Source organism: Ursus maritimus, unplaced genomic scaffold (genome assembly GCF_017311325.1).
Source record: "Ursus maritimus isolate PB19 unplaced genomic scaffold, ASM1731132v1 scaffold_2, whole genome shotgun sequence".
Lineage (NCBI taxonomy): Eukaryota > Metazoa > Chordata > Mammalia > Carnivora > Ursidae > Ursus > Ursus maritimus.
The window spans coordinates 82,650,542-82,677,675 of record NW_024424452.1 but is presented as its reverse complement, the minus strand read 5'-3'; the positions used below and the strand labels follow the sequence as shown (position 1 = coordinate 82,677,675).

The window sequence follows — 27,134 nt, the reverse complement described above, 5'->3', positions numbered from 1 at the left end:
CCCTATCAAAATACCATCAACTTTTTTCACAGAGCTAGAAAAAATAATCCTAAAATTTGTATGGAACCAGAAAAGACCCCAAATAGCCAAAGGAATGTTAAAAAACTGAAGCAGGTGGCATCACAATTCTGGACTTTAATCTCTATTACAAAGCTGTAACCATCAAGACGGTATGGTACTTGCACAAAAACAAACACGTGGATCAATGGAACAGACAACCCAGAAATGGATCCTCAACTCTATGGTCAATTCATCTTCGACAAAGCAGGAAAGAATATCCAATGGAAAAAAGACAGTCTCTTCGACAAATGGTGTCAGGAAAACCGGACATTTGGAAAACCGGACAACCACATACAAAAGAACGAAACTGGACCCTTTCCTTACACCATACACAAAACTAGACTCAAAATGGAGGAAAGACCTCAATGTGAGACAGGAATCCATGAAAATCCTAGAGAAGAACCCAGCAGCAACCTCTGTGACCTTGGCCACAGCAAATTCTGGCTAGACACATCTCCAAAGGCAAGGGAAACAAAGGCAAAAATGAACTACTGGTACTTCATCGAGGTAAAAAAAAAAGCTCTTGCACAGCAAAGGAAACAGTCAACAAAATGGGATGGGAGCAGATATTTGCAAATGACATATCAGATAAAGGGCTAGTATCCAAAATCTATAAAGAACTTATCAAGTTCAACACCTAAAAAAATAAATAATCCAGTTAATAAATGGGCAGAAGACATGAACAGGCATTTCTCCAAAGAAGACATACAAATGGTTAACAGACACGTGAAAAGATGTTCAATATCACTCATCATCAGGGAAATACAAATCAAAACCACAAAACCTCACCTTATACCTGTCAGAATGGCTTAAATTAACAATTCAAGAAACAACAGATGTTGGCGAGGATGCAAAGAAAGAGGAACCCTTTTGCAATGTTGGTGGAAATGCAAACTGGTAACAACACCCTGGCCACAGTATGGAGGTTCCTCAAAAAGTTAAAAATAGAACTACCCTATGATCCAGCAACTGAGCTACTAGGTATTTATCCAAGTATAGATACATTGTGATTCAAAGGAGCACATGCACCCCAACGTTTATAGCAGCACTATCAACAAAGCCAAATTTTGGAAAGAGCCCAAACGTCCACTGACTGATGAATGAAGATGTGGTATGTGCATGTGCGCGCGTGCGCGCACACACACACACACACACACACACACACAGAGGACTATTATTCAGCCATCAAAAAGAATGAAATCTTGGGGCGCCTGGGTGGCACAGCGGTTAAGCGTCTGCCTTCGGCTCAGGACGTGATCCCAGCGTTATGGGATCGAGCCCCACATCTGGCTCCTCCGCTGGGAGCCTGCTTCTTCCTCTCCCACTCCCCTTGCTTGTGTTCCCTCTCTCGCTGTTTCTATCTCTGTCAAATAAATAAAATCTTTAAAAAAAAAAAAGAATGAAATCTTGCCATTTGCAATGACATGGATGGAACCAGAGTATATTATGCCAAGTGAAATAATCAGTCAGAGAAAGACAAATACCATATTATCTCACTCACATGTGGAATTTAAGAAATAAAACATAGAAGGACATAGAAGATGGGAAGGAAAAATAAAATAGGATAAAAACAGAGGGGAGGCCAAGCATAAGAGACTCTAAACTATAGAGAACAAACTGAAGGTTGCTAGAGGGGAGGTGGGTGAGGGGATGGGCTAAGTGGGTGATGGGTATTAAGGAGGGCACTTGTTGGGATGCCTGGGTGGCTCAGTAGGTTAAGCGTCTGCCTCCAGCTCAGGTCATGATCCCAGAGTCTCACACTGGGCTCCTTGATCGGCAGGGAGCCTGCTTCTCCCTCTGCCTGCCGCTCCCCCTGCTTGTGTGCTCTCTCTCGCGCGCGCTCACTGACAAATAAATAAATAAAATCTTTAAGGAAAAAAAAAAAAAAGGAGGGCACATGTTGTGATGAACACTGGGTATTATATGTGAGTGATGAATCACTAAATCTACTCCTGAAACTAATACTACACTATGTTAACTAATTTGAATTTAAATAAAGTCATGGAAGAAAAAAGATTAAAAACAAGTTTGAAAAAGAAGAATAAAGTAGGAGGAATCATACTACCTGATTTTAAGAGGTATTATAAAGCTATAAAGCTACCGTAATCAAGACAGTGTAGTATTGTTGAAGAAACAGGTAGGTCTGGGGCGCCTGGGTGGCACAGCGGTTAAGCGTCTGCCTTCGGCTCAGGGCGTGATCCCAGAGTTCTGGGATCGAGCCCCACATCAGGCTCTTCCACTATGAGCCTGCTTCTTCCTCTCCCACTCCCCCTGCTTGTGTTCCCTCTCTCACTGGCTGTCTCTCTCTGTCGAATAAATAAATAAAATCTTTAAAAAAAAAGAAGAAACAGGTAGGTCAATGGAGCACAGACACACACAAATGTAGACAATTGATTTTTGGCAAATCTGCAAAGGCTATTCAATGGAGAAAGCATTGTCTTTTCAAAAATGATGCTAAAACAATTGGACACCCATATGCAACAAAATTAACGTGGACCTAAACCTCACACCTTATAATAAAATTAACTCAAGATGTCTTGACACTGGAAAACTGTACATTAAAAAAAGATAAACTGGAATTTCTCAAAATTAAAACTTTTGTGGTTTGAAAAACACTATTGAGAGAATGTAAGACATGCTACAAGTAGAATACATTTGAAAATCACATATCTGACAAAGCACTAGTATTCAGAATATTTAAAGCACTCTCAAAATCTACTAGCAAGAAAACAAACAACCCAACCAAAACACGGGCAAAAGACTTGGACATTTTGCAAAGAAGTATGTATATGGATGGCAAGTGAGCACACAAAAAGATGTTCAATAACAGGCATTAGGGAAATGCAAGTTAAAATCACGCTGTCACACTACTACATATCTATTTGAATGGCTAAAAATAAAAATTACTGATAATACCTAGTGCGGGCAAGATAAGAAACAACTAGAACAGTCTGGCATGCACTTACCACATTATTCCTGATTACCTTTACACAGAAATCTGTACATGAATATTTAAAGAGTTTCTAATTCATAATTACTCAAAACTGGAAACAACCCAAGTATCCTTCAATGGGTGAGAATGGATATACAAATTAAGGTACATCCATACAATAAACTACTACTTATCCATCAAAAGGAACAGCCTACTGACATAGGCAACAATTTGGATGAATCCCAAAGGTATTACGCTGACTGAAAGAAGCTAGTCTCAAAAAGTTATACACATGCTCTATGACTCCACTTTCCAGGGCACTCCTGAAAAGGGACATCTGCAGCGATGGAAAACAAATCAATGGTTGCTAAGAGTTGAGGATGTAGGAAGACTGTGTACAGAGGGGTAGCACCAGGGTGGTTTTTCAGGGGATGGAGCCATCCTGCATCCTGATTACGACGATGGTGACACAAATCTATGCATATATTAAAGCTGACAGGAGCAATGCACCAGAAGAAAGTCATTTTTACTCTGCGTTGATTTAAAAAGAAAGAAAAACTAACACTTGAGAAAACAAAAGTCATTCAGGAAGGGAAAAGTTGCCACAGCATACTACTTGGCTGTCAATAGTATTTATGGTCATAATAATGTAAATACTGAATGGTGATCTAAAGGAAAGGGTGGTACAACGACATTAGTAAGATGGGGGACCAGGGAGGGAAGGGATGAAAGAGAAATAAATCTTCCTCTTTCCCAGAGGGATGTAAAACTGAAAACTCAGGAAGTAACAATGTAAGCATGTTATTTAATGAAAGAAACAGAGGTAAATCCCAGAAGTAGCAGCTAAGGAGATGAAAATGGTTGCTCTGTGAAATACAAAATGTAGAGGAAAGGGTTACGGGGCACTCTAAGCTATGTGTACATAAACGTTAGGTTAAAATAAAAATAAAATACATCCTCTGAAAAAGCTGTCAACACTTTTCTTGTTGGGTTCTCCTGATGTTGTATCTCAGTACTGGTTTATGATCACCGCATAATTCTTGAAGACTGCCTGAAGCAACGAGATAGAAACTAACACATCAGAGCTGAATAATGCCTTTCCTTTTTTGTGATCAAGGCTATGCTGTTTCAGCTTGGCATTGGTGACTGTTGAAGAGAAGATGTAATTCATCTGTGAAAGATGCTCTGGTAGCAGTGAAAGTAGAATTTAAAGAGCGATTTTATTCCCGTCCCTTCACTTATGAATTAAGTACACGAATTACATTTTCAAAAACCTCTTTTCTTCTCCTACCTCATTTTCTTCCTTCAGATCCTTTAGCTCTGGGATGGACCACTTTGGATCTTCTTCACAGCTCTTATCTTGGGTTTTCAAGGAACTGAATTCAGAATCCTTTAATGGCTCCTTTAACTCATATTTAAGGTGACTGAAAGCCTTTTCATCACTAATATCTTGCTAGTAGATATGAAAGAGAAATTATTTTATTTTCTGTACTAATGCTGTTTCTAAAATCTGCATGCCTATACATTCTGGGAGGAATTTTTCACTATAGCTTATATAAATGTTATATTAGTTTTCAACTTTATCCATGTCCCTACATCTTCCTATCCTGCTAAACTAGTTCAAGCCAACAAACATTTACTGAGCACACATTATGAAATGTGTACAGGGTAGCTCTGTGGATATTAAGATGAATGCAGCAGGTCGCAGCTCTAAAGGAACTCAAAATACAGAAGGAAGACACACAATCAGATAATCACTGTACAACCTTCAGTTTTGAGCCATCAACAGAGATACGACCAAAATATTATTAGGGAGGAAGGTGCCTTAAGAAGATGCAAGGAAGGAGGTAACACAAACTGTTAGGATGCTTAAAAGAAGAGTAGGAATTATACAGAGGTAGGGAGTGGGAGGGTAAGTGGGTGTGTGTATGAAGCCACTGGGATACAGGTTGGGTGGGATACAAGAATTTTAAGTTTTATCTCTTTTGCAGAAAAGATGGCCTTATTTTATTTTCAAGACTGAAATATGATTATTTGAACACATAACACAGTGATGATAGAATATTCTAAAATTGTAAAGGTAGTATTCAAATCACTATTGAGGAATCAAGAAATATAATTGTTTCAGTCAAGTAATAATGATTAAGAAAGTGTTATGGGCCAAAGAAGCCTAATTAATTTTAAAATAAACTAGAAATCTAACATTCTTATGCTGTTTCAAACATGCACAGTAAACATTCAGACCTATTTTTCAGAACAGGCCAGTGGTCAAACTGGCCTTCCCTTTTTATCTAATAGTTAGCAAATGTCTACTAAAAACATAAGACCATCTCTACAATTTTATTTCACAAGTCAGATGTATAAAACACATTTAAGCAAAATAGTATTTTCATATTTTATTCAATGAAAATAAAATCCTTGCTGGGCCCAAAACCACTTTGGCTCTCAACCAAACACATCCTATATTCTTAGCCCAGTATTTGTTGTCATGAGGAATATAAGACTCAGAGGACATGTTTATTTGTTCAAAAATCATTTATTACTTGGTGCTTCACTTTACTTCTATCTAAAATAGGGATACAAAAGTATCAACCTGGTAAAGTGATCGTAAAGATTAAATTAACTAGTACATGAGAGTGCGTAGAACAGTCCCTCCCACGTAGTGCAAGTCCAATAAAGGTTGTTGTTAATTTTTAAAAATTTTTTATTACTACTACTGTTAGCTGGAATAATATGTAATAGTAGTAGTAATAATAATATTGTTATTACTGTGAGTGGGAGTCACTAAAAGGCTTACAGAGAAAGTAAGAAATGAGAACACTGGGAGAATCTGAGGTGTGCAGAGGGAAGAACAGCACTCGGATTAGTGTGGGTGAAGTCACAACCGCACCAAGGCAATAACAGAATTTAGTGTACGTGAGAAATCGTACAGGAGAAAGCGTGACTGTAGCAAAGATTTAAACCAGCAAATAATGAGAGACAAGGTACTGTTAAGATCGTTGCATAAAGTTCCCCAACTTTCCTAGGTTTGGAAAGCCTCTGTTTCCTCACCTATAAAATAAGGATAATGATGGTAACTATATCATAGGCATTCTATGAGGATTAAATACATATTATGCTTACGGTGTTTTTCATAGTGTTTGGCATATAATAAGTACTCATGAAATGTTAACAATAATAAAAAGAATTATAATAATATTACAAAACCTCTCACCAGGATAGATAATTCACTCTCCTTTGATTGTGGACTAATCTCTCGGTCTTCATTAAAATAGTGTTGCTGGGAAGGATAACCCAGTTCTGTCAGGACCACATCCTCTGGCCCTGCACTGGATTTAGTATATAAAGCTAAAGGGTTGAGTTCTCTGAAACCCTGGGATTAAAAAAAGAAGGAAGGATTTAATTACTTCGAGAAAAAGTGAAAAGGTTAGCACTTCATAATTTCTATTGTTGTGGAAATGTATTATCTTCTAAAATTTAAGAGTTCAAAAATTTTCCATATTGACAATTTTTCCGAGTCACAAAAATTATCAACATTAATATTAACAGTGATGCAGACATCACTATCAATATTTGCAAAACAAAAGTGTTATCTTCTCCAAGAAGACCTCAAAGAAGTGATCTGAGGTAAGACAGAATCCTCAAATCAATTACTTAAAATAAAAGTATTCACACTCTCATCAGCCAAAGGTAGTTTTTTGTGGTCATCTGAAAATTGAGAGTGCGGTCTGCATTAAGAAGGCAGGCATCTCACAGATGTCTCTAAGATGAAAGAACACCTCAAATAACCTTCTCTATTAAATTATCTTACATCTTGAAGTGTTGAGAGTAAATAAAATATATTACAAAACACATCCAGTCTGCTCCACCTTAGAAGGGACATTTTCTCGGCATACAATAGCATGGCCCTCTGTTCTCAAGACATGATGGAAATAGACATCTTCATTTGAGGATGTATCACACAGAAAAATGTTAAGGATTCCATCCACATATTCATCCACTACCCCCACTAATGGCTTCAAACCACACAACTTCTGGAACTGCAAAATAGCTCTAGACGTCCAATGTTCCTGAAATATAATCAAGACATGAAATTCAGATGCTAAATTCACAAATGAATTATAGTAACCACATACAAAATTAAGTTCCTGATGAACTAGAGATTTTCATGGAAAAATAAAACCATAAAAGTACTAGAATTACACACTGCAGGATATTTATGATTTGGGGATAAGAAAAAAGTCAGAATAAAGGAAAAATTATGAAAAAATGTGATTATGGAAAAAAACTTTATGTGGTGAAAAACTTTCATTTTCAGAAATGATTAAGTTAAATTATTGGACTAATCCTTCCACAGAAACCACTAAAATTCTAGATAAAATATTCTCTAAAAATGTCTAAAAGCATCAAAGAACTGTCGAGAGAGTAACAAATCATCAGGAGAGAATTAAAGGGAAGGTGGGAACTATTTTGCCTTAAAAAGGAAAAGAGGGGCACCAGCTAGCTCAGTTGGTTAAGTGTCTGCCTTCGGTTCAGGTCATGATCTCGGGGTCCTGGGATCAAGCCCCACATTGGGCTCTCTGCTCAGCGGGAGTCTGTTTCTCCCTCTCCCTTTGCCCCTCCCACTGCTTGTGATCTCTCTTTCTCTCCCTCAGATAAATAAATAAAATCTTAAAAAAAAAAAAAGGAAAAGAAAGAAACTAGGCTTCACATGGATTTGCAGTTCAATTTTCACATCATCTGGATAGTACACAAATCCTCAAGTTGTTCGTTTAAATTAACGTGGTTCCAGACTGGGAGTATTCCTAGGTACCCAGCAGAAGCAAATGCAAATCTCTCTAGAGGTAGACACTCTTAGCCCATATTATTTGAACACTCTTACAAATAATTTTTCAAAGACAATGAAGAGTACGTAGGAAAAGATAAAAGGCATACAAAGAAACAACTAATCACAAATAAGAACAAGGAAAAACAACATAAAACTTCAAAAACTTTCCAATTACAAAGTAACAATACACTTACAAACAAAAACAGATTAATTTGAAAGCTTCTGCAGAGATCAACAATCTATAAAAATTCATCTTGCAAAATTATAGAACGGAAAGAACTTTTAGAGAGTAAAAATGCAATAACCAAAACTTAAAACCTAAAAGATTGATTCAGTAGCAGGTTAGATAGAATTAAAGAGTAAGTCAGTAAAGTGGAAGATAATTTGGAAAAAAAATACCCAGAATGCAATATGGAAAGAGAGAAATATGTAAAATACAGAAAAATACAGAAAGAGTTTAAAAAATATGGAAGATAAATTGACTAAGTTTAGCATAATTTTAATTGTGGTCCCAGAAAAAGAGAAGCAGAAACGGAGACAGAGGGAATATAAATATGAATAATGGGGGAAAGACAATAATAATTGAAGAGATAATGGCTGGGAATTTGCCGGATTTAATAAAAAGTAACAAAGCACAGATAAAGGAAGTTCAATGAACCACAAAGTAGGATAAATAAGAATAAATCCACACACAAACATACTAAAACTGAAGACACAAGCAACAAATAGGAAATGTTAGAAACAGCTACAGACAAAAAGGACACTGCATCCCTCAGACTGACAGCTGACTTCTCCAATAAGGGAGGGAGACCGGAAGCCACTATAATGAGATCTTCAGTCCACGAAACATATTACCTGCCAACCTAGAATTCTAGTGAATGTATCTTCCACAAATAAATGCAAAATGATGTGTCCAGGTAAACATGACTAAGTTTGCCATCAGCAAACCCTGACAAAATGAAATCTTAAAGGATACAGTTCAAATAAAAGGAAAATGTTGTCAAGGGGTTTGAGTGGCAAGAATGAAGAGCTAGGAAACTGAGAAAAACAAGACTAAATCTAAGTGAACATTATTTTATGTGGTCCATTTCTTGAGGGGTTTAAAACAATAACAATAATTATACAACAATAATAGATCAGAAGAGGAGGTTAAAGAAGAAAGTGTCCTAATGTCTTTGCATTGTTATTTACATGTGTTGTATTTCCTAGAGTAATCCCTAAAATTATTAAGAGTGTATTAGTGGAACGATTAAAAAACTTTTCAAAATAATGCATGCAAGGTGAGAAACAGGATAGATAAGCCAGTGATGTTTCCCTAGGGCCACTGTGTTCTCCTAATGCCTGCACAGTTTAGTAGTCGTCTAAGGATTTAGGCAGATGGCAGTCACTGATTTTGAAACACCCATTCTGTGGCTCTCTCCCTTCAAGTATTTCTCCCTTAACTCCTAGCTGTTCTGCCAGTCGCAAACAATGTCCTCTAACTCTTCAAGCTAGCAAGGCTATCGATGGGGGAGTGACCCTAGGATAGAAGCTGAAATTTTCCTGATCTTACCACCCTGCAGCTTGACTCCCAAGGGTAGATTTCTGCTTTTCTGGCTGCTTCAGACTTTGCCAATGGGAGTATTAGTCCCACCACGCTCCTCTACTGCTACTCTGCCACTACCAATGCATTAACTATTTTTGAAACCAGATAAAAAGAGAAAAAAGTGAGATTCATTCGTTTAGTTGAAGACCTTTATTAAGCACCTAACCATTGATCTAGGCACTAGAGATGCAGTGAACAGACAATGCCCTTCCTCTCAGAAGCTCACACTGTGTATGTGATCAAATAATTACAATAATACCAGATAGTGTTATAAAGAGAAATTGCAATGACGACTGAAGTGGAAATGTGTACTTTAAATTGGCTGGTCAAGAAAGTCCTTCTTGGGAAATAACATTTGGGTTTAAATCTGAATGGCAAAAAGGGGCCAACCATGAGAATGCTTTGAACAAGCTACTCCAAGGAACAGAGTGGGCAAAAGCCCAAAGGTCAGAAGCATTTCAGGAAGGAAATAAGAAAACAAAGAGACACAAAAATGGAAGCCATCTGGCTAATATGAGAATAAGGAACATCGGCTCTAAGTGGGTCACAAATTTAGCCCTGAGCTTCCTAATGGAAGAAGTAAAGAGAAACCAAGGTAAAATGCACCCTAAAAAACAATCCTGAATACTGACTTGCAGAAAAACCGTAACTCGAAAATTCACCTACTCAAAAATCAGAACAGATTCAATGTCTACAATAAAGGATAGTTCATCTATGATATACATTTACCTAACAGATTACTGCGAATCTATTAAAATTGAGACCTATGGTAACATAATAATTTATGCTATAATAATGCTGAGTTAAGAATAAAATAATATGGGGCGCCTGGGTGGCTCAGTTGTTAAGCGTCTGCCTTCGGCTCAGGACGTGATCCCGGCGTTCTGGGATTGAGCCCCGCCTTGGGCTCCCTGCTCTGCTGGAAGCCTGCTTCTTTCTCTCCCACTCCCCCTGCTTGTGTTCCCTCTCTTGCTGGCTCTCTTTCTGTCAAATAAATAATCTTAAAAAATATATATATAAAATAATATTACTATTTTATGTAATCCTGAAAACCTTACAAAAACTCTGATCCCCCAACATCCAGTAAACTAAACTGAAAGAAACACACATCAAAGTTCTAAATTGAATGTGTGTTTGAAAAGTAGAATAATAAGTCATGTTTTTTTCTTTTTCTTTCTTCTGTACTGATTTTCAGGTAACATTTTTTAAAGGAATAATCCATGTATATGTAAGCAACCGTAAGTTAAAGTTAAACAGACAAATGTAGTGTAATAAGTGTGTACGGCACATATAATTAAGAGTTCTGGGGTGCCTGGGTGGCTCAGTCGGTTAAGCATCTGCCTTCAGCTCAGGTCATGATCCCGGGGCCCTGGGATCCAGCCCCACATCAGGCTCCCTGCTCAGTGGGGATCCCTCTCCCTCTGCCTGCCACTCCCCTTGCTCATGCATATGCTCTCTGTCAAATAAATAAAATCTTAAAAAAAAAAAAAAAAAAAGAGTTCTGAGGGAAAAACACAAAGTTAGGCGCATGATAATTGCAACTCCGTAAACAAATGTATCTATATGGATGAAAATGCCTCCTGTTTCATTCCACTCCAGTCATCTCACACAACTATGTTACTAGAGAATTCTTTAAAAAACATGTAACTGAGTATGGTGGTTCCCTAGGTATGTCCAGTTGCTCCCCAGCATCTACAGGACGACGTCCGGACTCCTGAACACGGATACGGATCCCCACTCAGGGTCCTGTCTGTTTCTCTCACATCACTTGCCATCCACCAACCCCAGCTCATTTGCTTTGTTTGTAAGCAAACAGAGCTACTTAACACTTCTCAAATTTTGAGATGTTTTATGTTACCCTCCCTTTGGCTGGAACGTCTTTCTTTTTTTTCCTAGTTATAGTCTTAATCTTCCTTCGAAGTTCTACTCCAATGACACCTCGACCACAGGGTCATTCCTGATTACCCTCAACAGAGAGGCGCACTCCTCCTCCCGCACTGCTAGCACACTCTAAATAGCTCTGCAGCAAACACGACACAGCACAGTGACTTCTGTCTCCACGTCTACCTTCCAGACTGTCTACAATGATGTCTCATTGTAGGGCTCACTCCATGTTTTATTTTTGTATACTGAGATCCTAGAACTGTTCTCAGCACCAAATGTTTGCTTATTAAATAGGGAATAAACATACCTCTACTGGTCTCACCCAAGCCAAAGAACAAGGGATAGCCTGAGCTGGAAGCTTTGTGTAACAGCACCTGCAAGAGATAATCAAATACACAAACGTTTCATCATACTTCTTAAATGCATTTTATGGAATCTCTAATCCATTCTTGATTTCAGCTATTCACACCACTTCAGAGTATTTTATTCATGGATTTTTAAGTTAATGACTTACAGTTTAAAGCAATCTAAGAAATAAAATTTTTAAACATAATAATCTTTGAAAACCATGCAATTAAAATACAGATAGGAACAGACTGACCTTCATGCTATATAAATGCAACTCTTAGCGTGACCCAAAAAATCATTTTCTTAATAAGACATTGGAATTTAACCTCATGGGCCATTCAGATTCACCGTCACATGAAAGACAACATAAGAGATTATAACCCCCTGTAAAACTAAGGGACTGTATGCCAAGTCCATTTGCATGAAGAACAAAGAGGGATGGAAGGGAGGGAAGTATAGAGGGAGGAAGGCAAGAGAAAAGGAAGAGTGATCCTAACTCCATGTGGCTTCAGCCCAAGGATTCAAAACTTAAGAATAATTCAATAAGATCTGTTAACTCACTTGAGAAACCTCAGGGAGGACTTCTGAACAGTTCCGATATTTCCGAAGTCTGGGTAGAATACTTCAACTTCCTGCTTCCCAAGGACTCTATGGATGATGACCCGATACCACCACTTATCCTCAGAAATCCTTACACAACAGAGATGTCCTGGTTGGATGAAATACTCTGGCAAGGTGTACCGATCAGAAACCAGCTGATTAGAATAGCAGCGCCTACAGAATTCCATAATACAGGGAATTACATAGGGGAAGGAAATATCAAGAACATTTATCCTAATGTATCAAGAACAAAAAAGTCTTGGCAAAAAGGAAAAGGATCCCCACTTTTTCTGATTTGTTAATGCTTATTCATACTAATTTAATTTTCCTCTTTCTTATCCAAATCCCTTCATCAACAAACTTCCTCAAACAGAAAGTTACACATTCATTTAAACTCCTACTCCAAACAAAATGTAATCCAATTTTATTCCTCGGCATTTCCTAAAATGGGCATTTTTTAAAAAAAATTTTTTTCATAATAATATTTTTTTTTAAAGATTTTATTTGACAGAGAGAGACAGCCAGCAAGAGAGGGAACACATAAGCAGGGGCAGTGGGACAGGAAGAAGCAGGCTCCCATTGGAGGAGCCTGATGTGGAGCTCGATCCCAGAATGCCAGGATCACGCCCTGAGCCGAAGGCAGACGCTTAATGACTGCGCCACCCAGGCGCCCCTCATAATAATATTTTTATTATATTATGTTATTCACCATACAGTACATCCCTGGTTTTTGATGTGAAGTTTGATGATTCATTAGTTGCGTATAACACCCAGCGCACCAAGCAATACGTGCCCTCCTTACTACCCATCACCAGCCTATCCCATTCCCCCACCCCCCTCCCCTCTGAAGCCCTCAATTTGTTTTTCAGGGTCCATAGTCTCTCATGCTTCATTCCCCCTTCTGATTACCCCCCTTTCTTTATCCCTTTCTTCTCCTACCGATCTTCCTAGTTCTTATGTTCCATAGATGAGAGAAACCATATGATAATTGTCTTTCTCTGCCTGACTTATTTCACTTAACATAATCTCCTCCAGTGCCATCCATGTTGCAGCAAATGTTGAGAATCCGTTCCTTTTGATAGCTGAGTAATATTCCATTGTATAAATTGAGCTACCCTATGATCCAGCCATTGTACTACTGGGTATTTACCCCAAAGATACAGACGTAGTGAAGAGAAGGGCCATATGCACCCCAATGTTCATAGCAGCATTGTCCACAATAGCTAAATCGTGGAAGGAGCCGAGATGCCCTTCAACAGATGACTGGATTAAGAAGGGGAAGAAAGGGATAAAGAAAGGGGGGGTAATCAGAAGGGGGAGTGAAGCTTGAGAGACTATGGACTATGAGAAACAAACTGAGGGCCTCAGAGGGGAGGGGGGTGGGGGAATGGGATAGGCTGGTGATGGGTAGTAAGGAGGGCACGTATTGCATGGTGCACTGGGTGATATACGCAACTAATGAATCATTGAACTTTACATCAGAAACCGGGGATGTACTGTATGGTGACTAACATAATAAAAAAACATTAAAATAAAAAAAAAGAAGATGTGGTCCATATATATAAAATGGGCATTTTTAAGACATTAGTGGCCTGCTAGTTCCCAAGTCCAATAGATAAGTCTCCCCAGCTTTCAATATCCCTGTTTTCTCTGTAGCATGACCCTGACCCCGTCCGCTTTCAATCACTAACCTAGTTTCCAAGACACTATTTTCTCCTACTTCTTCCCTGTCAATAATTGTGCCTATATGGGCTCTGTAATTGCCCTAAAAGTCTGGGTTCTCTGGGCTCTTCTTTTTAGGAAGTATTAAATAATAAAAACTCAGACTTTAGAGCCAATGACAGGGGCTCAAATCCTGACTCCATCATTTACTAGCCATGTAACTTTACCTTTCTGTCCTCACCTTACTCGTTGAGCATTGAGAGGATAATAAAGCCTTAGTTCAAATATGTGAATGTTTGGCAGAGTCCAAATACAGTAAGCACTCCTTAACCCTCACTACCCTTGCTGTACACAGCACCGTCTCACCCACTTTCATGTCTTCAACCACTATGGATAAACCGGTGAGTCTCCATCTCGAGCTTTGACCCAGAATCGTTTCTGAACTTTAAAACTTTACTTCCGGCTGTATGGAAAAGATGCTAGTTGTCCCCAGTTCTCATTCTCCACTCTTCTTCCCCTAGTAAGAGAATCCCAAATTTCAGCTGAGTATATAGCCATTCAGATTTTTCAGGCTCCCTTGCATCTGGATGTGAATACCAAGTTCTGGGCAATGAGATGTGAGAAAAAGTAGAGTGTGTGTGATTAGGATGGTGAATTTTATGTGTATTCTACCACAACTAAAAGTAAAGTATAGAAATTCCAGCTCGTGTCTTTCAAAGAAAATGGCATGCTTCCAACCTCCCACCTTCTTCTTTTTCTCCTTCCCACTGGCTGGAATGAGGACCTGGTGGGTGTGGTGGTGAGCTACCCCCTGGACCATGTGGATGGGGCAACACACTGTGACAGCAAGACAGGAAACACTTGCATCCCTAACACCATGGAGCTCCCCTATCAGTCTACATTGCTTATATACAGACTATTATGAGAAGAAGAAATCTCCATCTTCTCTATGCTACTATAGCTAAGTTATGTCTTTGTAACAGTGACTAAACCTAATCCTAACTAATATTGTCCACTCAACATTGTCGATTCCCTACCTCACGGTCACCTTAGAAGCAGCAGGTGCAAACTTCTAACCCTAGCTTAAATCCACCCAATCTCTAAAGTCAACACAGGTTTCCTATTCTCCCTTTCTCCTTTGTCCTTCTCAAACCCACTCTTGTCACCAATAGCTGACAACTGCACTTTCCCAAAATCTCTCCAATTTCTCTCTCTCTTTCCACTGTCTCTCTCTTACCAAAACTAGCATATTAACGGATGCTCTCCGGTTCCCTCCACCCATCTTCCACACTGCAACCAGAGTTATCCTAAAATACAAACCTGCTGAGGCCCCTACTTTCTAAAAACCTTCAGAGGCTCTTCACCGTCTACAGAGTAAGTCAGAATTCCTTCCTGTGGAGTTCATACTCCAGCTCTTCCCTGGTATTCCAGATTCACATTCAGTTACTGTCCACCCAACCTCACACAGTGGGGACTTCACTGCCCTATTTGATGCTCCCAGAGCACAATACTACTCCCGTCGTTAATGCTAATGCTGGCCTTGGTGCCTGTGACTGGACCTGCACATACTCACTCACATTTCTTGACTGGCAACTTCTTGTTTTTTAAGTCGAGCTCAAGTACCTCCTTCGTGAAGCTCTCTTCCACCTTGCCCAGGCAGAATTACCACCTCGTTCAATACCCCACACAGCCCCTATCTTCCCAGATAATTGTGGTGTTGACAAAGGCAAAGACCATGTCTGTCTTCCCCTTGTACTCCTCATGCCTCAACATCCCAAGCACACAGCAGATGGTATTAATAATAACAGCAGCCAACATTTGAGCTAGACTCCAATCTAAGCACTTTAATCTTCACAACTCTGGGAGGCAGGTTCTATTACTATCCCTACTTTGGAGATAAGGAGACTAGGCCTAGAGAGTTAAAGTAACTTCAAGGTCATAGAGCCAGTAAGTATAATTTAAAACATGTACTAAATCTTACAGGCATACTGGAATGGAATATATGATAACATTTTTACTAAGTGATTATTATGTGATTTACATTATGCCAGATGTTCTTGGGTGAGAGAGGAGTGGAGTATATAATGTGGTAAAATTAGATTAAAAAATGGAATGCTCTTGGAGAGGTATGTAATAAATAAATTATTCTTATACGTGACACCAATGTAAAAATCAGACACTGTTGTTCATGAATAAATCTTAAGTAATTGCAAATGTACACATTTTACATGGTGTTTACTAAGAAAGGGCATCATTTCTCAGCAGAGAAAAGAGATTAGAGTAGTAGAGTAAAATAGTGATTTGCCCTTCTCATTGTGTTAACATTTGCAATGATGGTATAAAAGCAAGGTGGCACCAAACTTTACTAGCTGTCATTTATACGTCACCACCATGCACTCACCAATAAAAAAAAAAAAAAAAAAAGCCACTGTCACTTAAGAATGTCCTTGATAAAGTAATCAAAATCAAGTGTATTAAACCTCAACCACTGAGTGACTGTCTTTTCAATATCCTATGTGACAAAAATGGAAGTATTCTACCCATAAAACACTTCTCAAGTTGTCTTAAGGAAAAGCACTTATGCATCTGGGTTGTGAATGGAACTAGCTGCCTTTTTTGTGGAACTATTTACTTGGAAAATGAACTAGCCATTGTTCTCATGGAACACCATTTTTGCTTGAAAGGACCATTATCAAACCACGTTTATTCAAACTTAGGTATCTGACACACATTTTCTCAAAAATGAGGTGAGCCTGTCACTTCAAGGAAAACACTGACAGTATTTGTCATCACTGATAAAATGTGAGGCTTTCAAGTGAAAATTAGGATTCTGGCAATGTTGCATCTACCACCATAAGCTTGACGGCTCCCTAATATGTAATACTTTTCTGATGAGATCAGTGGTGACATTAATAAATGTGGAAGATCTGCATAACTCTGCAAACCAGTATTTTCCATATTACCATTGCATGATGTTTTAAAATTATTAATGGGGGTAAAAGATCCTCTCAGGGCCAGTTACATTTAGTCCACAGTTAGAAGGGCCTTAGACGGGGCACCTGGGTGGCTCAGTCGTTAAGCGTCTGCCTTCACTCAGGTCATGATCCCGGCGTTCTGGGATTGAGCCCCGCATCGGGCTCCCTGCTCAGCGGGAAGCCTGCTTCTCCTTCTCCCACTCCCCCTGCTTGTGTTCCTTCTCTCCCTGTCTCTGTCAAATAAATAAATAAAATCTTAAAAGAAAAAAAAAAGAAGAAGAAGAAGGGCCTTAGGCTTGCTTTAATGTTCTGCTACTGCTGTACTGAAATTCTTAATGATTTTTAAACCTGGCACCTCTTGCCTTTTAATTTTGCAGTGGAGCCTGCAATTACATAATCAGTCCTGGTCCATTCACAGTGCAAAGGAAGACCAATGGATTTTAACATAGGAGGGTATGTAAAGTTCCAATTCCACATTGCAACCAATCTTTAAAAAACTACCACTTGCCAAGTTTTGGAATGTTCACAAATTTTCTGAAAATATCAAAGAAGATTCACAATTTTCTGAAAAGGCTGTTAAAATACTCCTTTTCCCAACTAGGTATCTGTGTGAGGGCAGATGTTTTCATATACTTCAACCAAAACAATGTACCTCAAGAGATTAAAGACAAAACCAGATATTAAAATCAAACTTTCTTCTATTAAAACAGATATTAAAGAGATCTGCAAAAACGTAGAACAATGTCTACGTTGTTTTCTGGAAAACAGTTATTTTTCACAGAACTATATTATTTATATTCACACAAATGGACTTACCATCATATTTAAACAAAAAAATATTTAAATGTTAGTTTTAATTTCTAAGATAAGCATCAATAAACAAAAGTTATTGAGTCCTTAATTTTTAAAAGCCCTAAAGCCAAATGTTGAGAACTTCTGATTTAGAATGAGATACATGAAAAATACACTGAAAACAACGGACTCCTACCGCATCTCAATCATCATGTCTTCAAGTAACTCTGATGAATCCCTGCTATAGATTCGGATGTAGAATTGACTAGGAGAGATGATATACTCCACAAAGACACCCACAAGGGTACTGGTATCTAATGGTGGCAGTCTGCATAATTTCTTGTCCCGTACAGCATCTGGTGGGATATCATGATTTGCCATTGCCAGGTTGAGCTGTGACTTGTTAACTTCTACTTGCTGCAAGTTAGAAAAGAAACCGCTATAAAACCTTGAGTGGCATTTCAAACTATGACATTTCTCCAAGCATATTTCATGAGTCATCTTTATCAAAGTCACCTGGGAAATTATAAAAATGAAGCTTCTTAGACTCTATCTAGACTTACTGATCGAGAATACCTGGAAGTGGGGCTTCCAATTATGCATTTAAAAAATTCCCTAGGTGGGCACCTGGGTGGCTTGGTCGGTTGAGTGTCTGCCTTCAATTCAGGTCATGATCTCAGGGTCTTGGGATCCAGCCCTGCATCCGGCTCCCTGCTCAGCGGCAAGCCTGCTTCTCCCTCTCCCTCTGCCTGCTGCTCCCCCTGCTAGGGCTTTCTATCAAATAAATAAATAAATAAAATCTTAAAAAAAAATTCCCTAGGTGATCCTTACCTACATTAATCTATGAAAACTACTGCCTTATGACATTAGAAGTATGTTATCCAGCTGCCCCATACAAAATTGCAAATATGGTACTTAAAATATTCAGGCTGAGCCAAGATAGACTGTCATCCTACCCCAACCCTATCAACAAAGATAACTTAAAAGAATGGATTAAATTTCACACTAGTCTTCCAACCAAAAATAGGGTTTCTCAAGCACTCTTATTCTAAAATATCTTATTTTCCTTTAGGCCTTTCTCTTGTCCTCAAGAAAATATGCAGTAAGCTTTCCAAACAAAATGTTTTCCTTCCATGAAAGAAGCCAGGCATAGACAGAAGAAAAGAAGAGTAAGCAATTAATTCCTTAACAACAACAAAATAAGTAATAGGAGAGGAGAATGCAAAAAATGAGAATTGTGTGGACATGTGATGAAAAAGAAAAAAGAAAAGCACCCTATAACTGAGGACAGGTGCAGGGGCAATTCGCAGCAGTTGTTGGGACACACAGCAAAAACAAAGCTCCTCAACTCTTCCCTCCAAAGCCCTCGAGGGTTTTCCAGCCTACATTTTAAAAAGCATGGACTAAGCATTGGCTACACCTCTTGAGAAAACCGGCAAATCTTCAAAGCCATCTGAAAACTTTAAAATGAGATCTGAATGAAATTAGTTATACAAAAGATTGAAAACCAGAATAAATGCTGCATATGGTGACTTCAAACCAAAGCTTTGCTCTAAGAAATCACATTTCTAGAAATAAGACTTTTCTAAAGTAGAATTTTGGTTTAAAGAAATACTCCTTCAGATACTTTTCATAATGCTGAATCTGCAGTACACAAAGTCGTTAAGCCTTACCAGCTGTAAAGGCTTTACCACCAGATTAGGCTTCTTGCAAATCTTCTGTTCTGGCTCCTTACGGTTTTTAGGAGGACAATCCCAGGTAGTCTCCTTGACAGCAGCAGTAGACAGTGAATTTCTAGGGGGACTGGAGACATAAGCTTTGACTTCTATTTTCTTATCTGATTGAACTAAACATGAATTTCTGACTGAAGAAACGTCTCCATCTGAAATGATCAATAGAGTAGCCTATGGATAGCTATTACAATACTTTGTATAACTGTTACTAAGCACATTCTATGGGCCAGGCACTGGGTAAATAATAATGATAAATGAGAGATATGAACCTGTCTTTGCAGACCTTTCAGCACAGAGAGATAAAAGGAAGTTCTAGATGGGAACAAATCTTAAATTATTTATGTTGGCAGGGAGACGGTAAGTCTGGTAAGGTTTCTTGAACTTTGACTAAAGGTTTTATTTTTCAACATCCTGATTTCAGTTTACTTCTTGTTCAAATTTGGCAGTGAATGTGCATTGCTACTTAATGTACAATGTATGTGACTACTTAATATTCCACAATACAGTGCCTTAATTTTTAGGGAATTACCAAATCAATCACATATTTTGTTCAAATTACATGTGTATGATGATTATAAGAGGTCGATACTATTAAAACAGGTGCCCCTGGAGGTTAAGCGTCTGCCTTTGGCTCAGGTCATGATCCCAAGGTCCTGGGATCAAGTCTCTCATCAGGCTCCCTGCTCAGTGGGGAGCCTGTTTCTCCCTCTCCCTCTGTTCCCTAGCTCGTGCTCTTTCCCTCTCACTCTATCTCAAATAAAATCTTAAAAAAAAAAAAAAAAGACTCCAGATAGACCTACAACCACAGTGGCTCCTAAAGAAAAACTAATAAAAGTGCACAAAGATGTGGGTATCTACATCTATACCTTTTATAATGATAAAAAATAAATACACTCTATACGTCTGTCAATAGAAGACTGATTAAATGAATATAGTCACATAAAAGAATTCTATGTAGTTAAAAAGGATGAAATAAACTTTTTTATGCTGATATAGAACAACATCCATAATATATGAGGTATAAAAAGCAAGAACTTATACGATATTTATAGAATACTGTTTTGTGCAAGAAAATTGTACATATGATAAATAACTATGTTATACACAAGAGGTCAAAAAAAGACCCATTAAAACACTTTACATTGCTGGAATTGTTTAAATAAGTAAATGTTGCTTTTATAAGTTTTTAAAAATCTACCTATGCTTACATATATGTTGAAAAAAATCTGGAAGACTATATAAAAATTCTAACAGCGTTTTTGGGGGAAGTAAAATGATGGTAATTGTTCACTTCCAACTTTCCACTCATCTGTGATATTTTCCAAAATGAACATGAGTTATTTTAATAATCAGAAAAATCAGCAAAGATACATTTACATTTTGGAAAAAAATTGCTATCCATCAAAACCACTTGTAAAAGCTTATAAAAATATAAGTACAATTGACCCTTGAACAATGCAGGGGTTAGAGACACCAACCCCTCATGCAGTCAAAAATCTGCATATAACTTTTGACTCCCCAAAAACTTTACTCATAGTCTACTACTGACCAGAAGCCTTACTGTAACATAAACAGTTGACTAACATATATTTTGCATGTCATATTTATTAAATACTGTATTCTTATAATAAAGCTAAAGAAAAAATGTTTAAAAAATTATAAGGAAGAGAAATTACATTTACAGTACTATACTGAATTTACCAAAAATAATCCATAGGTAAGTGGACCTATCCAGTTCAAACCCATGTTGTTCAAGGGTCAACTGTACCATATTATACTATAATTTAGCATGACCATTGAGGGAACAGAGGAAAAAGTACATAGAATCTCTCTGCATTAGCTCATAATAACTGTATATACAATACACAATACCCTCAATAAAAATTTCAAAAAAAAAAAAAACACAAAAAACCTAAGTCAAAAGAAAAACACAAGAAACAAATAAAAATCAAATGCCCTAAATGTGATGTGGTATCCTGGAGTGGATCCAGAAACAGAACAATTGTGGGAAAAATGGTAAAACCAAAATAAAATCCAGAGTTTCATTAATAGTAATGTATCAGTCAATTTCTTAGTTTTGATAAATGTATCATGATAAGATGTTAATATTAGGGGAAATAGATGAAGGGCAAATGAATTCATTAATATCTCTGCAACTTTTCTACAAACCTAAAATTATCCCAAAATAAAAAGTTTATTTAAAAATAAATACGAGTGCTAGGTCCCAATTCACACCCACTTATTCTGAATATCCATGTATTTCTTTTCTTTTCTTTTTTAAGATTTTATTTATTTATTTGACAGAGAGACAGCCAGTGAGAGAGTGAACACAAGCAGGGGGAGTGGGAGAGGAAGAAGCAGGCTCCCAACGGAGGAGGGCTTGATCCCAGGGACCGGGATCATGCTCTGAGCCAAAGGCAGACGCTTAATGACTGAGCCACCCAGGCGCCCCAATATCCATGTACTTCTAAAAAGCCTTGGATGCATAGCCAGAGTTAACAACAACTGATCCAGTGCTTCCCCATTAGATCACTATCTTAAAAAATTTATTTCTTCAGAATTATCCAAATATCTGGATAATGTGAAGAAAGTATATTTTAAAAATTCAGATGGTCTATGGGGCACCTGGGTGACTCGGTTGGTTAAGCACTGGACTCTTGGTTTTGGCTCAGGTCACAATCTCAGAGTTGTGGGACTGAGCCCTAAGTCAGGCTCTGCGCTCAGCTCAGGGTGTCTGCCTTCCCTCTTGCCCTCCCATTGCCCCTCCCCCCACTGGTGCATTCTGTCTCTCCCTCTTTCTCTCTCTCTCTCTAAAATAAACAAATAAATCTTTAAAAAAATTTAGATGGTCTTCATTAAACAGGTTAGCCTTACTACAACAAATATCAGCAAAAAGAATGGTCACCACATACAAAGAGTTTTCAAGGTTAATGTGTAATCTATTTGGTTGATGTGGTTACAGTAAAGACTATTCATGAGCAATGCTTTATTTTTCTTTGTCCTCTCAGGGACAAATAAAATCAGGTTTGCATCTCCCAGAACACTTCAGGCTCATCTCCACTTTACCTACAGACAATTCATTGGGGTACCTACTATGCAGAACACTCCAAGAACCCCCAGCTCACACTCACTTCAGCTCCACTTGTACCTCCAGGACACACTGTGCATGGAGAGCACCAGAATCCTCTGGTCTGTACCCACTTCAGCTCCCGCCATCACACCAGAGTGGTCCTGGAATGAAGTGCCCTGGGACACCCAGCCTGCACCCACTAAAGCTCCAGCCAACCAGCCAAAGCTGCCAGACACATACAGTCTATACAGGGGATGTTCCTATATGAGGCAATTCCTTCAAGTCTAAGAGAAGTAGTTTTCCCCCTAATTCATAGAAACAAACACAGAGAGTCAAACAAAATGAGGAGACAGAGGAATATGCCCCAAATGAAAGAATAAGATAAAAGCTTAAAAAAGAACTAAACCAAATGGAGATAAGCAACCTACCTGATAGAGTTCAAGATAGTAATCATAAGGATGCTCACCTGACTTCCAGAGAAGAGTCCATGAACTCAGAGAAACTTCAACAAAGAGACAGATAATATAAAAAAGGACCAATCAGAGATGAAGAATGCAATAATGGAAGTGCAAAATACACTAGAGGGAATCAACAGCAGATCAGAAGGTACAGAAGAATGGGTCAGTGATCTGGAAAACAGGGTAATGGAAAGCACCCATGCTGAACAGAAAAAAAAATATTTTTTCAAATAAGGATAAGTTAAGGGATTTCTGGGACAATATCAAGCATTCTAAAATTCACATTATAGGGTTCCCAAAAAGAGAGAGGGAGTGAAGAGGGCAGAAAAATAACTTGAAAAAATAATAGCTGAAAACTTCTCTGACCTGGGTAAGAAAACAGAATCCAAAACCAGGAATCACAAAAAGCCCAAAAAAAGATGAATCCAAGATATCCACACCAAGATACAAATTAGTTAAAATGTCAAAAATTAAAGATAGAGAATCTAAAAATCAGCAAGAGAAAAGCAACATGTTACATACAAGGAAACCCCATAGGATAATCAGCTTTGATGGGAATGGCATGATATATTCAAAGTGATGAAAGGACAAAACCCTATAACCAAGAATATTCTACCCAGCAAAGTTATCATTCAGAATTTAAGAAGAAATAGTTTCCCAGGCAAACAAAAGTTAAAGGAGTTCATCACCACTATAAGAGACTTAAAGAAATGTTAAAGGGACTCCTTTAAGTGGAAAAGAAGAGGCCATAATTAGAAAAAAATTATGAAAGGAAAGAATTTCATAAGTAAAAGCAAACATACAGTAAAGGCAGTAATCAATCTCGTATAAAACTAGTATGAAGGTTAAGAGACAAATGTAGCAAAATCGATTATATCTAAAAAAATTAGTTAAGGGCCATGAAATAAAGATATAAAATATGACATTACATACACAAAACTTGGAGGAGGGGGTAGTAAAAATTTTATGTTTTTAGAATGTGTTCAAACTTCAGCAACCATCAACTTCAAATATAAAACAGACTGCTACAAACATAGTATATTATATATGAACCTCATGGTAACGGCAAACAAAACACCTATAATAGATAAGCAAAAAATAAAGAGAAAGGAATCCAAGGATAACACAAATGAAAATATCAAATCACAAAGATAAAGCAAGAGAAGGAACAGAGAAGAACCATAGAAAGAACCAGAAAACAATGAACAAAACAGCATTAAGTATATACTTATCAATAATTACTTTAAATGTAAATGCACTAAAAGCTCCAGTCAAAAGACATAGGGTAACTGAATGGATTAAAAAAAACAAAAACAAAACCCCAAGACACATCTATATGCTGCCTTACAAGAGACTCACTTCAGACCTAAAGACACACGCATACTGAAAGTAAAGTGTTGGAAAAACATAGACCATGCAAATGGAAAAACAAACAAACAAACAAACAAAAAGCCAAGGTAGCAATATGTCAGACAAAGTAGACTTTAAAATAAACACTGTAACAGGAGACAAATAAAGGCATTATATAATGATAAAGAGATCAATTCAACAAGAAAATATAACCATTGTAAATATCTATACACCCAACCCAACATAGGGACACCTAAATACATTAAGCAAATATTAGAAGACATAAAGGGAGAAACTGATAATGACATGGTAATAGGAGGGGACTTGAATACCCACTTACATCAATGAACAGATCACTCAAACAGAAAATAAGGAAGCAATGGCTTGAACAACACATTAGACCAGGTAGACTTAACAAATATTTACATAACATTTCATTCAAAAAACAGCAGAATACACATTCTTTTCAAGTTCTTTTCATTCTCCAGAATAGATCATCTTAAGCCAAAAACAAGACTCAATAAATTTAAGAAAACTGAAACCATATCAAGCATCTTTTCCAAATGCAACAGTACAAAACTAGAAATCAATTACAAGACAAAACTGCAAAAAAACAAACACAAGGATGCTAAAACAACATGCTATAAAACAATCAATGAAGAAATCAAAGAGGAAATGAAAAAATAGATGGAGACAAATGAAAATGAAAACACGATGATCCAAAACCTTTGGGATGCAGCAAAAGCAGTTCTAAGAGGGAAGTTTATAAGGATACAGCCTTACCTCAAGAAACAAGAAAAATATCAAACAATTTAAACTTACATCTAAAGAAGCTAGAAAAAGAAGAACAAATCCCAAAGTTAGTAGGAGAAAGGAAATAATAAAGGTGGGAATAGAAATAAATGAAATGGAGATTAAAAACAATAGAGATCAATGAAACCAAGAGCTGGTTCTTTGAAAAGATAAACAAAATTGATATATCTTTAGTCAGATTCATTAAAAAAAAAAGAGAGAGGATTCGAACAAATATCAAAAATGAAACACAAAACAAACCAACAGTACAAAAATACAAAGAACTCTAAGAGAATACTACACAAAATATTATGCGAACAAACTGGACAACCTAGAAGAAATGGATAATTCCTGGGAACATACAATCTTCCAAAACTGAATCAGGTAGAAAATATAAACAGACCAATTACTAGTAACAAAATTGAATCAGTAATCAAAAAATTCCCAAGAAATAAAAGTGCAGGACCAGATGGCTTCACAGGTGAATTTTACCAAACATTTAAATAAAGAAGGATTAACACACCTACTCTTTCAAACTTTTTCAAAAAATAAAAGAGGAAGGAAAGCTTCCAAATTCATTTCATGAGTCAGAATTGCCCTGATACAAAAACCAAAGACACTACTAAAAAAAGAAAACTACAGGTCAATATCCCTAATGAACCTACAAGGCAAAAATCCTCAACAAAGCATTAGCAAACCAAATTCAACAATACATTAAAAGGATCAACCACAATCAAGTGGGATTTATTCTAGGAATGCCAGAATGGTTCAATATCCACAACTCAATGAACTTTATACATCACATTAATAAAATGAAAGTTAAAAACCATATGGTCATCTCAATAGATTCAGAAAAAGCTTTTGACAAAATTCGACATCCATTCACGATAAATTCTCAACAAAGTGGATATAGAAGGAACATAATTCAATATGATAAAGGCTATATATGACAAATCCACAGATAACATCATACTCAATAGTGACAAACTGAAAGCTTTTCCTCTCAGGAACAAGACAAGGATGTTCACTGTTGCCAGTTTTATTCAACACAGTACTGGAAGTCCTGGCTACAGCAATCAAAAAAGATATAAAAGGTATCTAAATTGATAGGGAAGACATAAAACTGTCATTATTTGCAGATAACATGATTCTATATACAGAACACCTTAAAAACTCCACCAAAAATCTATTAGAATAAATGAATTCAGTAAAGTTGCAGGACACAAAATTAATATACAGAAATCTGTTGCATTTCTGTAAACTAATAATGAAATAACTGAAAGAGAAATTAAGAAAACAATCCTGTTTACAATTGCATCAAAAAGAACAAAATACCTAAGAATAAATTTAACCAAGTGCAAGACCTGTACTCTGAAAACTATACAATATTGATGAAAGAAATTAAAGATGACACAAATGAAAAGATACACCATGCTCATGGTTTAGAAGAACGAATACTGTTAAAAATGTTGACACTATCCAAAGCAATCCGCAGAGTCAATCCAATTCCTATCAAAATATCAACAGTATTTTTTTAAAGATTTTTTTGCGAGATAATTCTAAGTGAAATAAGTCAAGCAGAGAAAGACAATTATCATATGATTTCTCTCATCTATGGAACAAAAGAACTAGGAAGATCGGTAGGGGAAGAAAGGGATAAAGCAAGGGGGGGTAATCAGAAGGGGGAATGAAACATGAGAGACTATGGACTCTGAGAAACAAACTGAGGGCTTCGGGGGGTGGGGTGGGGGAATGGGATAGACTGGTGATGGGTAGTAAGGAGGGCACATATTGCATGGTGCGCTGGGTGTTATACGCAACTAATGAATCATCGAACTTTACATCAAAAACCAGGGATATACTGTATGGTGACTAACATAATATAATAAAAAAGCATTAAAATAAAAAATAGAAAAGAGTCAAAAAAAAATAAAGATTTCTTTGCGAGGGAGAGGGAGAGACAAAAAGAGAGGAGGGGCAGAGGGAGAGGGAGAATCCCAAGCAGACTCCCCACTGAGCATGGAGCCTGACACGGAGCTCAATCTCACGACCCTGAGATCATGCC

The 27,134-nt window shown here is 37.4% G+C and overlaps 1 protein-coding gene across 3 annotated transcripts in view; it reads right to left on the bottom strand.

Moving 5' to 3' along the window:
- The window catches only part of TDRD5 (tudor domain containing 5), a 99,673-nt gene that overhangs the window by 24,270 nt on the left and 48,269 nt on the right, over nt 1–27,134 (bottom strand). For 2 of the 3 annotated variants that reach the window (XM_008696912.2, XM_040636271.1), the window contains exons 7-12: nt 19,340–19,512; nt 17,863–18,083; nt 12,199–12,411; nt 11,597–11,663; nt 6,862–7,062; nt 6,207–6,365 (exon numbers count right to left, since the gene is read on the bottom strand). In XM_008696912.2, coding sequence (XP_008695134.2) covers nt 6,207–6,365; nt 6,862–7,062; nt 11,597–11,663; nt 12,199–12,411; nt 17,863–18,083; nt 19,340–19,512 — 1,034 coding nt within the window. Of the gene's footprint in view, nt 1–4,283; nt 4,446–6,206; nt 6,366–6,861; nt 7,063–11,596; nt 11,664–12,198; nt 12,412–17,862; nt 18,084–19,339; nt 19,513–27,134 lie in introns of all 3 variants that reach the window. The other variant, XM_040636270.1, reaches the window with a different exon arrangement.